Source organism: Paralichthys olivaceus, chromosome 21 (genome assembly GCF_024713975.1).
Source record: "Paralichthys olivaceus isolate ysfri-2021 chromosome 21, ASM2471397v2, whole genome shotgun sequence".
NCBI lineage: Eukaryota > Metazoa > Chordata > Actinopteri > Pleuronectiformes > Paralichthyidae > Paralichthys > Paralichthys olivaceus.
In genome coordinates this window covers 15,133,980-15,151,057 of record NC_091113.1, presented here as the reverse complement: position 1 = coordinate 15,151,057, position 17,078 = coordinate 15,133,980, and the positions used below count along the sequence as shown (strand labels likewise).

General features: G+C 42.7%; 1 protein-coding gene and 1 long non-coding RNA gene across 3 annotated transcripts; both read right to left on the bottom strand.

Annotated features, from left to right (window-relative positions):
* Positions 1-5,689: 5,689 nt before the first annotated feature.
* On the bottom strand, positions 5,690-7,608 carry LOC138406188 (uncharacterized). Its single transcript, XR_011239788.1, has 3 exons — positions 7,345-7,608; positions 6,191-6,337; positions 5,690-6,067 (listed from the first exon to the last, which is right to left on the bottom strand). It is a non-coding gene; the product is annotated as an uncharacterized lncRNA (long non-coding RNA).
* A 5,692-nt stretch (positions 7,609-13,300) lies between these two features.
* On the bottom strand, positions 13,301-16,555 carry tob1b (transducer of ERBB2, 1b). Of its 2 annotated transcripts, none has more exons than XM_020083439.2 (2): positions 16,294-16,555; positions 13,301-15,441 (listed from the first exon to the last, which is right to left on the bottom strand). In XM_020083439.2, exon 2 carries the CDS (start codon positions 15,289-15,291, stop codon positions 14,281-14,283), a length of 1,011 nt encoding a protein of 336 aa, XP_019938998.2. In that variant the 5' UTR covers positions 15,292-15,441; positions 16,294-16,555; the 3' UTR covers positions 13,301-14,280. The 2 variants fall into 2 exon arrangements, with proteins under 2 accessions (XP_019938998.2, XP_019938999.2); XM_020083440.2 differs by having other exon boundaries at positions 16,149-16,504.
* Positions 16,556-17,078: the final 523 nt, after the last annotated feature.

The following is a 17,078-nucleotide window of genomic DNA, read 5'->3' as shown; positions in this document are numbered from 1 at the left end:
TGAAATCAGTTTTTGGTGATTTAAAATGAAGTGAAAAGGTGTTTAGATGTCATTAAAGATGTCAGCTAGCTGAGAAAATAAACATTCACTATAACTAGTAGTTGCTAGTAATATTTCTGTGGACAGGCTAGCCCATTGCCTCCAGTCATGCTGATCCATACTAAGTATATGACTCCACATTTTGTTAATTGTTTGCAGATACTGGATCGTGATGGCAGCTGATCGTACATTATGATTACAACTGGATTGCTTACAATATGCCCACTCACATAAATACCATTACTGGCAATTCTGCAATCATTACAATTGTCATTGCTGCCCCATCATCCCTGTCAGACATTTTCTTCTGTATTAATTCTGATGCATTGATGCACCTCTCCATTTATGATAGACACAGTCTAATTGTCATTTTGTTGAGGTACTCTGTCCATGGAGATGGCTCTAGTAGTTGTATCTCTCTGAGGTTTCTAAGGTTTTTATTTTCCTGTTAAAAGAGTTTTTGGGTGGTTTTTCCTCACTCTTACTGAGAGTTAAGAGCAGAGGATTTCACACCTTGTTAAACCATATGAGATGGACTGTGATTTGTGATTGGGGACTTTATGACTAAAATTTGATCGATTGATTGATATAATTGGCTCAGACATAAGCTTGATTTCAATGTTCTTGTCTCTCACTTGGAAAGAAAAGACCAATTATAAAAGCAATTTGTGGTTTTAGCTATCTGGTGACAAAATGCATATTAGCTACAGCATTTTAAACCATATTTAGACCACGCAACTTTTAAAGTCAACCTGCTGTTTTGTGATTGTGGGTTTTGCAGTCGATGGAATAAACCCATCTACTAGTTCGTCATTTGATCACAATAGGACACAAAGATTAAGAGTGATCATTTCACCATAAAGCTGGAGGAGACTGAAACGCTCCAGTGTGTAACCACAGTTGTCTAGCGTGCATAGAGAGCAGCTTGGGCTGGTCATTGCAATTAATTTTAGCTGCAGTGAGTTTGTGTTACCCTGTCCCTGACACACATGGTTATTGCTTGATTTCCTACAGACGTGTACAGTGTAAAATAATCAGTGGGCACCTCACAACTACATGTACCTTCACCGCCTTCACACACTCTGACTCCAGCATTTCATTACACACACAGATATAAGATATCAATATTCTATTCTGGGGGCGGCTGTGGCTCAGGGGTTAGAGCAGCCATCCTCTAACCAGCAGGTCGGAGGTCTGATCCTAGTCTTCACTATTCTGAATGCTGAAGTTTCCTTGGGCAAGATACTGAATCTCAAATGATTCCTTCTAATAGAGAAAAGTGTTGCTCATGTGTGAATAGGTCAATGTAAATGTATTGTATGTACTGTATTGTAAAGTGCTGTCATCAAGACTAGAAATACAGACCGTTTTATTCTCACTGTAAGAAAATAGCAAGTTTCTAAAAATTAAAAGTATATAAAAAAAACTTTACCTATAATATTCAATAACCAAAAAGAAAAGCATGGAAACCTATTGGGAATAATTAAAAAATATATATTTACTGTGCCAATAAACTAAACTGTATCTTAATACAGAGTAAAGAAATGGTGTCATCCACACCTTTGGTTTGTAATTTTACTGAAGCATCTGTAGATATGTGGGCCTTGGGTCTTGATTGAAAACCTACAGCTGACAGACTCATGAGAGAATTGACCTTCTCCTCTCCTGCTGCTCTTGGAACCTCAAAGGCATCTTAACAGCCATCACCGCAAATGATTCATTGGCTCACAAACCGAGCACAATGCACGCATGCACACACACACACATGCAGGTCTAAGCCAAGTGGAGCGAGTCACCTCAGAAGGTCAGCGTATGGAAAGATGGAAGGTGACACCTCCTGACACAGACCCCACCCTCTCGTCGCCGCTCTGAATCCCATGTGCACCACGGAGCCGGACAATGAGGAGGATGATGAGGGTGCGGTACACGTGTACGCACACACACACACCGGCCGGAGTGCGTAGCCACATCTCATTCTGACATGCTCTCATGTCTCAGGTTGATTTAGAGCTCAAATCCCATCAACATGGACAGCCAGATGTCAGCAGCTATGCGCAGAGCTGCTTATTTTCCCCACTGAAAGCCACGCCAGCAGAATGTAACTCTATTGATTTGCTGTAGCGGGAGGTGTATAGGCTATAAGAGAAAACATCTCTGGCCCCGTGAAAAGGCCGGCACATGGGAGGAGGAGAGGAGAAGAAAACACAAATTTGACAAAACACTTGATATGCAACATGATCTCACCGAGCTGCTGATGAAAAGCTCACTAGTGAGGGAGAGGCAGAGCTGCCTGAGAGCACAGAGCAAACACTCTTCCACCAACAAGTGAGTAATAGAGTCGTGTAATATTTCAAATGCCTCTCACTTGGCGTCTGTTTCTTCACCGGCAGACAACGTAGAAATTTGCCAGGGAGCATTATGCATAATTACAGACTCTGGTGTTCGTCCCTGCCACTGGGGGTGCAGAATATAAAAACTAGTCCTCACCCAATGTTCCACCTTTTCTCGACACCCGGTTCTACTTCGTCTCTCACCACTCTCCACAGGATTTCCCACCTGCTCCTCACCTCTTATTCCTCCCTCATCTCTCCTTCCAGTCTGGCATGTCCCTCTGTTCCCCTCTGATCTCCTCCTCTCCTCCACATCCTCTCCCTCCATCAGATGGTAGCATATATGTATTCGCCCACTGCCGTCGGCTAGGGCGGCGCTTTGAACCCAAGGATGAAAGCGCTGATCCTGTAATGAGAATCCTAATGCTGAGAAACTGTTTGGCTCAAACACACACACACGCACACACAAACACTTTCACACAGAATAAAGTGAATTTTACAGCACTACTCTGCTCACAGCTCGGCTGCATGTCTAATGCGAGCTATTTTTGAAATTCTGTTGCTGCATGAAAGTTAGCGAGTTAAAGTGGTTATGCAATTTCAAAATATCACTTACGCTTGTTAAAGATGGATTGCGTGCATATGCTCAGAGCACAGAACTGACCTTTTTACAGAAGGAAACAACTGGCATGGGTGTTAGTGGGGCTTGCAACTTCAAGTTAATAGTGACTCCACCCTCACTGTGACGAAATCCACCAGCAAAAAAACACTTGTATCACAGCCTCTATAAGACTGGGACTATAGCAGCTACAAGGATACCATGTGGGGACGGCAGGAAGTGGGACTGGATGGTTTGCGCTACGTGATGAGTTTCCTCAGGTGGAGGAAATTGATGATTGTGAAGACAAACATGAAGCAGGACTCAGTCATTCTAACAAATTAGATCATATATATGTAAATACCAGAGAGCAGTAACTCTGAGGAATTTAGTAAAAGCACCACTAAGATGATATGGGTAAAATGTCCATGGGTGATGGGAGGTTGGGTAAACATGGGTAAATTATATTGTAACGTGACAGTGATGGAAGAATAGTAACCTGTCCCTTTGTCCAGATCAGCCCCAAAATGTACATGGTTCTTCCTTGGGTCAAATATTACACCTTTGTTCTGGCTAACGGCAAAATTCGGCAATCAGGACTGAATGAATGAAATTGTCTTTGGATCGAATGTGTTTTACTGTGAATGACATTATGTTGGGACTTGTGCACCTTAAAGCGGCTATGATCAATATTGTTAGATCAACATCGGACCACGTACTTGTGTGGTTTCTTGTAATGATGAACCCACAGAGATTTAGCACATGACTCCCCTCAGCTCTACAGAGCTTTGTAGTGTCTTCAGGTCTTTAAGCTCAATGTTTTGGTTTTCTCAACCACAACATTAATTTTGTGTTCTTTACAATCCAATCTCATAAGTACTGTTTTCAACTTTTCTTTTAACACCGTTTAGTTAATACGTTATGATCATTGTTATGACTGGCAGCTGATGATGTAATGGCTGTTTGAGTTTTTATGATGAATTCAAGTATTTCAGACACCCTCTCTGCACCTGAGGCAATGTCATTGTGTGTTATTTTGAAATAGATTGAATTCAATTATCATATAACTAGACTTGTTGCACTTCACAGAGGTTTTTCTATCGAGTGGCATTTTTGCTGTCCAATCTTACTCAGGCATAATAACATCCCTTATGGTTTCCAGCAGCAGTCAGACATTGTGCTGATGCTGAAAGGTTCAAATCCAAACCACATGGGAGAAAGAGTGTCGGCCCTGGATGTGTGTCATCCTCTTTTGAATGTGTCGAACTATCGCCTTTCAGAAATCAGAAGGATGCAGGAGCACCAAATGTGGCGAGTCAGTAATTGTAAGCCATGCAGTTATAGAGACAAGGAATTCACGATATTGTGGAACCAACAAAGGATAAGGTGAAGGGTACATTCTTTGAATCTCAATGTCTATATGACTGTGCTCCTGAGATACTAATGTTACACTGAAACTGGTTTGCAGGACTTTTTAAAGCTCATGCACAGTCAACTGTCAGCATCAACAACTAATCATATGATGTATGTATTGAATATGACAACAACATTAAATATGTGAAATCATATGATAAGTTTAAAAGCTAAATTGCCTGATTTTTCGTACATTCTCAGGCCCAGCAGTCTAAGCAGATTTCAAATGGGTCAATATTTCAGAACCGCTTGGAGTTGGAGTAGTGGACTGAAAGCAGTATTGACCCATAGAGCAATGATCTGAGGCTGATGTTACTCCAGCAGACAGATTTCCCAGCAGCACATGCTCTTGAGGTGCCCTAAAAACAGCACAGATGTGAATTTTACAATCCACCTTGACCTTTTGCTGAATATCGTGTAGGGCATCAGAATGCCATTTACTCTCTCAGCTAGTGAAATATTTAAACGGTTGGAGAAGGCTGGTGAAAGTGTAGCGCTGACTCCTCGACTCCATCTCTTTTCTAAGAGAAATATGACAGAGACTGGAGCAGTCATCTTTTTTGATGTGGACCATAAATGAAACATGGCGATGAAGTGATGGAGCCACAACATGAACAAACAAAGAGCATTTTGGTCCTTACATTTATCATTTACTGCCTCTGCAATCAGAATTCAAACAACCTCTCCTGCTCTTTTCTGAGAGCAAACAGAAGCGAGCAGCCTTTACATCACTTCTCTGTGTTTTTTTCTATCTAATCACTCCTCAGTCCATCATCCTTTTAAATAATTAAGAGGGGTGGGATAATCAAAGGAAGAGGAATAGTGTTGGATTTTTTTCGAACCATACTGGTTAGTGACCACACTGTACACTGGACTCACACATATGCGATGGACACATTAACCGAAACGCTCCATGCTGATTCATCTTGAATAGGGTGACGTAATCTGTTGCCAAACTGCATTGTGGTTCCTTTGCATCATGCTGCTCATGCTGTGTACAGCAGAAGTTGAGCAGAGGTGAACATCATGCTGCAATGGGAACACCAGTCAAATTGTGGTCAAACAAACTCACGCACAAGCCAATCAAACCATGTTAATGTGAAAGCAGAGGGAGAGGTGGTGGCTATACCCGTGTCGTGTGAGTTCATCTGGTTCTGATTTTATTCCCCATGCACTTCTCTTAAGCATTGTATTGATACCTGTGTCATGTTTGAAAGCCTTTGTCTTGTTGTGTGTCCCAAGCATGAAACTGTGATTGTTGTTGTCATGACGATTTGCACCAGCAATTGTCGAACACACCCACCGCTCTGAAAGCCTATGACTTGCAGCCAAACCCTGCCACCATCAGTTACTGTTGTTAAGCTGTAAAGCTCATGCATTGTTAACATTACAAATTCATGTTTATGTTTGGAAAAAAATCAATCGTAGACCAAAGCAGCTTCATGTTTTAGTCGATGACAAGTAGATTTTTTTCTTCTGAAATGACAAGAGCTAGCAAATTTATTGTATAAGCTGTAGCTAGCTAGTGAATCTTTGCATCTTTGGGGTGGAAGGACATGTTTGTCAGGAGACTCCAAATTGTGACAGTTTAGTTGCGCCGCTGTGTCGCAATCTGTCTTCAAATGCAGTCTCCGAAGGATGCAGCCCCTTAATTGTGACACAGCTTCTGTCCCTCTTCCTATACAGTCTGTGGGAAACAGTATTAAGTATTAAATGAACACCGTTGTTCTTGTATTTCAAATGACCATTTAGCATAAAAAACTGCCTGGATGCATGAATACGTTTTGAGGATGAGGAAATGTAACACTACCTTTTGCAATGTTGGCTGGGGCATTTTGTTGGCTCTACAGGCCGAAACAAAACACTTCAGCATGTGGTTGAATCCAAAGCTTGACAGGCAGACAATCTCTGGGTTCAGTGCTGAGGATCATTTCTGGCGTGAAGCTCATCATGAATGCTGTTTTGTGTATCAGCAGATACAGAAAAAATAAGAAAATGGGACATCATAACAACAAAGACTCAGACTTCTAGATCATGTGTTTTTCCACATTCAATTCTCCCTATTCCATGAAATAAAAAAAATCTAGAGCGGAAGGAAACCATATTTGGAAGATGTTTTGATTTTTCCTAAATAGGCTACAGCTGATTTTGAGAAGTAGACTGCTCCAGACACATATGACAGAGCTTTGAAAGCCAACAGAGCCACTTCTTAACTTGGTGAAATTCCTGCCTCATGTCTTAATGCTGCACATAACACTAATACCATGTATTTGTGCATCTTATCAGGTGACTGATAAGATGCACAATAGAGAGGTCTGCATAGCAACAACAGCAAAATTGCAAGGGTCTGGTCTTCCTCATATCAATCACCCGCAGCCTCCAACTTCCCTTCTTCCCTGGTTCTGTATCACTATTGCAATTTGTGAGAGAAAGTTAGCCTGGTGTCGGAGTGGCCAAAACAAATGCAGCCTTATCTCTACGGTGCAGAGGCAAGAGCAGTTACACACAAACATCCACACACAGAGGCAGAGATTAGAGAGGAGACTGTGCCTGGGCTTCCTATTATTAGAGCAGAGGTTTATGGTCGGAGAGAGCTGCAGGGAATCACTGAGATTAAATTACACAGACGGGGAACATCAAATACACGACAAACTTCCCAGGCTCTGGAGAGAATGATGGGGTTTGGATGAGTCAAAAATGGAGAGATACCGGTGCAGGGTGAGAGAAAGATGTATTACAACAAACCATTCTCCATTATGCCCGGTTGTTCTTAAACACACCACCAAGAAAAGCCTTATAGGAGGTGTGGCCACAGTAATCATACAAATGTATACAAATGTGCCTCATCACAACTAGGCCTCAGTGAGGAGCAGATAACATCCTGTGGTCAGAATGTCTCTAAAAATGATTAAAGCCGTTGTTTACCCAAATTTCAAATAACATAAAAGATGCATTTTTTTCTACCTTGCAGTCCTGATTGTTTTGGTTTTGCTGCTGGGGCTCAGCATTGAAATTCACCATCAACATTCCTTCCACAAACACCACCGAAGCTTGTCAGACTTTTAAAGCATAGCTGCCAAAATACATTTTAAAGACAACATTAGCTGTTTCCCAATTCAGGGGCCCCCTTCTTCTGAGAACGTGGACTACGCAGCTCACAAAGGAGGCGGACTTAATGGAACAGATAGACTGTGAGGGCTGAATCAGAATACGACGGTCTGGTCTACAGAGGACCTTTGTGATTGTCTCCAGCTTGTCCCACCCTTATTGCTGTTACCTAGCAACAGAGCTGCATTGGAGAGGACAAAACATTTTAATACTCCTTGGTTTTTAAACATGTGTACTGTTAGCTGTGACTTTGAGTTGAAGCATGATACTCAAGGATTGGATGTCATAACCTCTTTTAAAGGTACAGTGTGTATAATGTTGTGGTATCTAGTGTTGAAGTTGCATGTTGCAGCTGAACACCCCTCACCTCACCCTCTCCTTCCAAACATGAAAAAGAACCTGTGGTAGCTTCAGTTGTCATCAGAACTCAAAAGGTGTTTAGTTTGTTCAGTCTGGACTAATGTAAAAAACATGGCGGCCTCCGTAGAGAGGACCCCCTCCATGTAAATATAAAGTATTTAAATATAAAGGGTATTTTCTGGGGTAAAGAAAACTACAATTCAAACAATTTAGATGAAACAAACTAGTGAGACATCATGAGGATTATTCTACATTAAATATCTGCCAATAGTTCCCTTTCACCTACCCTGAACCTTTAAAAACGATTTGTCACCAAAGCACAATGAATCCTGGGATAGGCTGGCCTTTCCTCGGGGATGAAAAGATGCAATTATTGGTTGCATTTAAAGGAACCTTCAAAATGGGGGGGCCTAGTTTTCAAATGCAGCCTCTGAAGACTGTTTCACTCTTGAATTGAGACACAGAGTTTCTGTGTGATGTAAATTATCCTTGTGCCTTAACATTTACTGCATCATGAAAATAGCATCACTTAAATGTTTGGTTGCATGGGTAGCTGCATTGTAATTGATTGAATGTGTCCTAGTGCACTAATTAATGAATCGACTAATAATTTCAGCAGTAACAATGGAACTGACAGAAATGGAGAAAAGCACATTTGCGTATCAGTACTTGATAACATATTGATAACATATATCTATGTATACAGTAAAAACGCTGGGCAGATACATCCAATCCCTTTTTTCAGATTAATGGAAACAGTGGAGTTAAATCAAGTTGATCTTGCCCCCATTATCTCTGTTATATACCACTGTGGAAACTCCTGACACTGCCATTTTCCCACTGATTCTCTGTATAGGAGTAAATACCTGTGGGACCCTGAAGTGTTTTCTCAGCCTCCCACATCATAATAAATAAGGTTATACCTGTGAAAGCAAGACATTTCCAGAGCATTTTTTTTCTCTTGCTGAGTTACCTAATTCAGCTGCGAGTGCACTCTTCCTGCTCCAGCAAACAATTATTAGCATGAAAAGGTGAAGGAAATGTGTTGTCATGGCTACATGGTTTGCTATTAGTAGTCAGAAAAACATCTTTGAATCTCCCTCCTTTGTCTCCTTCACCCTTTTTTTTCCTCCAGTAGATATGCTCGCTTTTCTAGCTTCTTCTCATACCTCTGACTTGAGAGGCCTGTTTTCATTACATAACTCTAGAGCAGGATCCACCCGGGTTCCTTTAAAAGGATATTCATTCCTCCTCGGGCATGACGTCAGCGCTGGTTGTGATGCAGGTGCGAGAGGAAAGAATTGCTCCATGCTCTATTAGCATACAAGTAGCCCCTGCTGTGAAGTCGGCCATGGTTGGCTGGTTGGAGTGGGAGGGAGGAGGAGGACTAGGAGAGGAGGATTCTCCTGTGATGACGCAGAAACCCTGCAAGGTCTATTTTTAAACCTATTGAAGTGTGCACCACCCTTTCGATACTGTAACCTTCAACTGCGCCTCCGAACCAAAACAAACAGAGACGGAACGGCAGAGCAGGAGACAGAAAGTACAACAATGCATTTGACTCTTACCTTTCCTCTCAGGCTTATACAGCCACAATGAAATATGGTTTGTGACTCCACATAGCTGAGATGTAGTGCTTTTAGGTTGAATGATTGTCTGGCTTGGAATAAGAATAGGGTCGAATGGATGATCCCCACTAAAATGACTTGGCAGCACTTGAAAGCGGCGACTGACTGAGGTTCTGTGCTGGCCAAACACAGCACAGCCTGTGTTCATTAAAGCCTCTGCTCCGGCTTTATCAGTGAACAACACAGACTGGATGGAGCTTCCTTATATCCTATTTATCTTCTTTCTCTCTTTGGTTTTTCTTTTTTATTTCCATCTTTCAATCAAGTGGAACGTTAAACTTCCTTGAATTGCAGATGTGCCTCCTGCCAGTGTGCCGGTATCTCTGGCCCACGAGCCTCAAAAATGTCATCGCCGCGCTGTACATGCCAAACTCAATAACCAGGAACAGGTGCTATCACCACTTCCTATCGTCCGTGAAGGCAACAGCCCTGATCACGGGCCTAATATAGAAGTGTGAGTTCTGATCAAGGTCAAAACGTACCAGCACCTACAGACGACCTGAGACAGGATGGAAAAATGTAATATTCTCTGCGAATCACCTCCGTCCCACTGATCTAAAATCCTCATCTGGTATCAACTACTATTCAAAACACGCTGCACTTCCCTCCCAGCTCCTCTCCCTCTTCCCTGGTATTGTTCTAAAATACTTTGACCCATCTGTCTTTGTTTGAAGCCTTGTGATACACACTGCTGTGTTAAAACACAGTACAAATGCATAATCTGCAGTTTAGCTTGATTAATTCTGGCTCGCTCTTTGCCTTGTAAACTCTGTGTTTACAGCACATCAGCCATTTGGCTCTTCGAATTGAGGCTTAAAACATGTGTTTGTTTGAACAAGTGAAAAGAGTCTGCCTGTGTGGCATGTAATTCAGTTTAATTCTTCCCATTGCACTTTTTCTTGCTTCTTTCTATTGTCTCATCTCATCAGCATTTGTGGTTGTTTGTTCCAAGGTGATGGGCTTTTTCTTTTAAAAGCCTTTCAGCAGGATGTTTATGTAAACAGAGGACATAAATAGGAGAAAGGACATAAAGATCTGAATCTTAGAAACTGTTGAATACCTCATTGGAAAATTGAAATTCTCCTAAATAACCCATTGGCATTTTGGGAAATACCACTCATTTTAGTCATGAATTATATGTGAAGTTTGATATCCCTCTTGTGTCTGTATGCCATAGTCAGCAGCTGGTTAGCTTAGCTTAGCACAAAGACAGGAAACAGAGGGACACACCTGACCTGACCCCAGCGTTGTCACATGGGACATGTTGTAGTATAGGTTCAAATTATCGTATTTGGAGGAACATTTGTGACCAGAGTGGGGACGGGATGCTCAATACTGATGTTTGGTAGCTGTGGAAGACGTCACGTTAGAAGAGATGCATAAACACAGACATCATCCAGATTACAACTGATAATACTGTCTATAATAATAATACTATAAGTGTTATAAAATGATCAAATGATCGTACATCATGCATTATTGATCAAACATCATACAGAGGGGAAAATGATCATACAAATAAGATAGTTATCGTACATCATGGCAACACTGCCTGACCCTGTATTATCAACAACCAACTTTGCTGTAAATTCGACTCATTTATAAAGCTCCTTGGTTTCATTTGAACAAAAATCTATATACAAACAATACATGTTCACAGTGAAAACAAGGTTACAGGAAGTTATGGAAATGTCCCTTGTAAAACCAGAACTTCATGATTAAATAGACACATGTTAATCAATGAGTTTTAGTTGGAGATAATTGGGTTTGTTTTTATCTTCAGAAAGCACAATTCTTAGTGTACATGAAAGTGGCCTATAATCCAAAAAGGTCAAAAACCTCCGACACTGTCACTTCACAAGCAAAAATTCTGTTTATAATGGTGATTCTTTACACTGTTATATATTCTACTTGGCATGGAAGTCAAGCAACATTTGAACAGAAAAGTCCTGTCAGCTGAGAAACACCCTCAGGTGCAAACAGCAGTCCTACATTTCCAATGCCCGGCTGGGTGTGCCTCTTTGAGAGAGATACAGCACGATAAGGACCACTGTGTAATATGTGAAGCTCATGGCAGGAAAATAGCTCTGTGACGCAGGGGGAGAGCACACTCTGGAACAGACAAGATGGAGTCACAGCAAGGCAACACCCCGTACCCTGGGAGTCTCCCAGCTGGTGTGACACCAGACCATCTGTGGGCCTGTTTATCCCAGCAAGCTGAGGTGGTCATGTGGAACTGAGTGTGTGTGTGTGTGTGTGTTTGAATATTGTGTTCCATAGCGAGGCTCGAACAACTTCAATACCTATTGAAAGGCAACAATTTGAGCTGGTACAGGCCGACCCAATTAATTACAGTACTGCACACAATGCAGAATGGGCTTTCAGAGTTAAGCGTTCCAAATATAGAGACTGAGTGGACAGCATCAGAGTATTTACTGACCACCATAATATACTAGCATTACACTGACTTTTACATATTCTAATGAAAACTGCAGTCTTATGATGTTAATAAACAAAAAAAGAGGTGTGTTATGGACCAGAAACTGACTAGAAACCAGTTATGAAAGCAAAGACCGGTATCTCTTTTCTCTTTGCATAGTGACACAGCATCTACCAGGAATGTTTTATGCCTCTGTTTCTTACGAGGGTGGAATCGCAGCCGGCTCAAAAATCTCTCCACACTCTAATCCTCCATGGGATACACCTCCGAGCTGCGGAGGAATTCATTTGCGACGGTGGCGCTTCTGGGCAATTTATTTGCCACACCAAGCTTAACTTTGGTTTGGATTTCATTGCCTCATACAAAATTCGTAGATACTGACGCACTCTTTACTTCCAAGCAGTGGAGGAAGAAGTACAGGTCAATTACTTAAGTTCCAGAACTGATACCACCATATAAGTCAATCGACTCATCACATTACACCTTTTTTTAATTTATCTTCTATTGTGTATTTTTATACATTTCCTAGTGTTTTCACAGCATTACAGAAAATCAGAATCAGAGTGGTTGCCACACTGTAAGTTGGGTCAGATACTTAAGTAAATAAACACAATCTAGTCATTTAAGAGCATCTAAAACAGGCTTTGTGAGTTCATGCACCTACGTTTGCTCAGCCTTAACAACATCTGTGTACATAACAAGTCTCTGACAAAAGGAGGGAGGAGGAAATGGTTTAAGAATAAAAACACACAAGCTGTTTTCTCCTCTGACCTTTGAGTCATACAGAATTGCAAATGTGATTATGTCTTCTGTGAGTTAAGCTGCTGGAGCTCTAAACCTGGGTGAATGTTTGGCTTGTTCTTTACTCAACTCCTTCCTTCACGTGACATGAAAGCCCATGATACAGCCCACCACAGTGATTACTACACACACACACACTTATACTGTAAACATTCACCGTGAACACCAACATGTCTGCCTTAAAATAAACAAAGACCGACTGGACCAGGCTTTATAATGAAATGTGACGGCTCGCTCTGGTACAATGAGTGGGACAGATCATAAATAGCTCTCCACCTGTCCTCACAGCTGTGATGTCACAAGGCTACACCCCCAGATTACAGAGAAATGAACCTGCGCCTTTAAAAAGAAAACCTGAAAGTTTACAGCACATGAGCTCCAGGCTTTATGCTGCCTCAGTTAGGTTTCCATTCCTTTTGAACTTCCTGTCTCCCTCATGACAGAGTGGCGACTCCCAGCATGTGACTGTCACTATTAGCTGCTCAGGCTGAGGATTCCCGGTGACAAAGTCTGCTACTGGTTAAATATTAAAAACACAGTGTGGAGGTAAAACAAGCAATAAATAAAGTCTGCTTTCCACAGATCATGTTCAACTGTAGTTTATTTTATTAAAAAGACCAGGGTGCAAATATGAAATTAAAAAAAATAAAGACAAGCATATAATTTTTAAGCATTTAATACAAACTTAACAATATAAACTATTTCAGTCCCTCTTGACATGTAAGACACTGACTCAAAATACTTTGTTATACCGTATTTTTTTATCAAGTATTGCACAATGTAGGTACAAAATTAATATTCATACGATTACATTTTTGTCCATAGTATAGCAAAAATCTTTTAACCTCTTAAACAGAAAATACAATTCATCTTTCAGAAAAAGCAAATATTCCTACACTTGAATTCCACCACTAAGGAATACTCTGTACACAATCTTTAGAATATTTGATGTATTTTTATTTTTTTTTAAAGATGGATTTCTTTAACAATTATCTTTAAAAAAAGAGAAAAAAATAAGGAAAAGCTGCTGCAGCCATCACAGATCACTGGAGTAGTAAAAAGATATAAATGCAACACCATGTCATAGAAACAATATATACTCTGATATCTTACAAACTCTGTACTAAATTAAATTATACAATTAGAAAAAGACCAAGTAACCCCACTTAGTAGTGCCAATTCATAAAAATCAGCCTTGTCTTACCACCTTTAAAATACTGTAAGAGGCCAAAACTTGAAGCTTGTGTTTTCTTATTTTTTTTTTTTTTTTTTTACTTTTTAGGAGTATTTTTTTCTCAACATAGTAAAAAAATTTGTGCTTGGTTGGCAAAAAGGAAAAAGAAAAACAATGATGCATGTTGAATTGAAGTAACCAAGCTTGGATGTGTTTGTACAACAAGCTTTCAGTAGAAACAAACTCAAGGGGGCACAGTAAAAACACCCTTGGGCACATGCGCTTCACTGACTAGACACTATCCTTGAAAGTCCAGTTCCTAAGTGTGCACTTTGTTTTTCCTTTTCTTTGAGCCACCATCATTCATAAATAACATCTTGATGATGAGTTTAGTTAGCCATGACTGGCTGGAATTGCTGGTTAGAATACTGCATGTTGCTCAGACTGAAGTTGAGGCCATCCATAAGGGACTTGTCGTTGAGGCTTCCGTAGGCTGCGAACATGTCAAAGGCATTGTTGTACTGCAGAGGGCCGAGTCCCAGGGAGCCCTCCCCGGGGAACACGGCTCCAGGGCTGGCCTGGCCCTGGAGGCTGGGGAACACAAACTCCTTTGCGTTAGGAGAAAGGGCAGAAGCCTTCTGCTGCTGCTGCTGCTGACCCAGGCCCAGCCCGTACAGTGAGTGCATGGAGGTGGAGATGGCTTTCTGCTTCAGCAGGGTGTTGACATTCAGACCCAGGTTATTGGTAGGGGAGGTGCGGGCCACCTTGCTGCTACTGGTGCTGTTGTTGTTGCCGTTATTACCACGGCCGCTACTCTTCATCTTAGTGGAGCCGAATTTGGTGGCGGCGAAGGTGGCAGTGGTGAAGGTTAAGGGTTGGGTGGAGCGTGGCATGAAGGAGGGGCTCACGGCAGCGGACTGCCCAAAGGGAGGGGAGGGAGAGCTGGATTCTGAGGAAGCCCCGACGGGGTCGCTGATTGGCATGAAGACCTGGGCCTCAGGATTAAAGCTGTTCTTAATCTCCTTGTCCAGCTCAGACCCATTCTCATTGTTATCATCCACATATAGCACCTTGACCGGTCCCTTCTCTCCAATCTGGTAGGAGACTTCAAATGGGTCGATCCACACGCTAAGATCCTGAGGGAGATTATTCCGGACGTCTTCAATGTCCAGCCCGCTCTCTTTGGCTGCCTGCTCCACCACGGGGTCCACCTTCTCCCCTACATGGATGCACCTGAACCCTGAACCTTTGTATGGCTTATCCGGATACCAGTGGCCTTCATATTTCTTCTTCAGCTGCCTTTCGAGCTCTTCGCCGAAGATATTCACACGTCGTCGAGGGAGTTTGTTGTATAAATAGGAAATAATAAAGTTGAGTGCTACTTGAATTTCAAGCTGCATAGCTGGTTCAGTGGAGAGGGCGATGATTCTTTTTCCGTCACAGAGTCGTTTTTTTCGGAGCAAGTCAAGAACCTCCAAGGTGGCGATGGTGATGTAAAAACGTGTTGCCAAAGCGGATATCCTTCCTTTAGCAGGGTTAGAATCAGGATCCTGAAACAACAGAAGGAAAACCACAGATAAATTAGTAAACCAGAATGAATCTGCATCCACTCAGCACAGCGTTTACACAACCCACTGTCCCCTTCACACAGCAGCGCTGCATCTCAGCGGTACTACATTATCAACAACTATAAATAAACACAGGCCACTGACTCAGAGACGGTGTCAGCAGTGTGTGCTCCCCAGCGGTCTGGTGTGACAGCCACCACGGTTGACCTCTGCGGAGGGCGTCGGATCTGATAACAGGTGTCAATAGTCACAAGGGTCTCTGATCGGCTCGTGGGCACGCGGACATGTTGAGACAAAACACCCTCGGAGGAGAGAAAGAGCTTCACGAAAAAACACGGACCCGAGGCTCTTCTCGAGCTGCAGTCGGACAGAGGAGCACGTACGAGCCTGCGACGAGAGCCGCTGTTACATAATCATCATTCAAAGTCTGACCACGGCTACAACCTCATTTCTAATGCAGATCTTAAACACGCACGTTTCATTTGGCCACGATCGATCCAACGACTCGTTTTGTCAGCGCGAGCGAGCGACGAGCATTAGCTTGTCGAGTTAGTGGATGGGTGTGAGTGTAGCATGTTAGCTATCTAACCGCTACACACTGTTAATGTTCAGCTGCTTATCAGCTCACGGCGACATCGTCAAACACGTACGACGACAATGGCGACAGGGACGGAAACGTCGACTCTCACCTGGACTCCCGGTCGTGTTCGTGCATTGGAAGGGTGCGTAGCGTTTTTAACGAGCCGGGTGGCAGCACAGCGGAGCTCCGTTAGGTTCACAGACGTGTTTCAGTCAGTGGAGACCAGTGTTGTGGCGACGTTCACATTTACTTACATGGAAATGAACGGCCGCTCCTCCTCGCTCTAAGCACAGTCCGCTCCGGTGGACGTTCACGCTCTCAGCCGCTGGCGCCGCTTTCTACAGGAGGTACAAAAAAAAGAAGCGTCTGCTCCAGGCGATGTAGCGTCGGTGGGGTTAGGTTCGAGTCCGACTCTCAGGTGAACAGCTGACTCCCCACAGCCTGGGAGTTTTTACAACTCTGCCCTTTAAAGCCCGAGCTGCCTTTGGTTTTATAGCGCTCCTCCGCCACGGACACGGAGGAGGTGGTGATGCGGCTCGCAGAGGTCAACACCCAGTAGTGTGTTCCTATTGGCTGCGGGCCGCCCTCGTCATCAACAGCTCCCCCGGCTGCCGCTGTGATTGGAGGATCTCGCGCTCAATCAGCCTGCGGGGCTTCTATTTACGGTAGTGGTTCGCCTTTCATGTGCTTCGGACTATTTTACTCGAGCAGCTTTTAGCTAAAATGCCGCTTGGAATCAGTGTTTACGGATCAAACACGAATCCTGTGATGACAAAGACAAGTTCTCACACTAATGTGGCGGATAAGTTAAACATGTCTGCACATGTACATGAAGTCAATCCCTCTGAAAGCTCAGACGTTGTGCTTGGTCATGCCTCACACCCATGACTACACAAGGAGTGCACTGCGATCATAATGCGCATCAGTGTGTGTGTGTGTGTGTGTGTGTGTGTTATATTGTTGTCACCTCAGGAACGGAACCACATTTAGATCCGCTGCTCCTCCTACAGGGTTAACCTGAGCTGGAGAGTAACTGTGG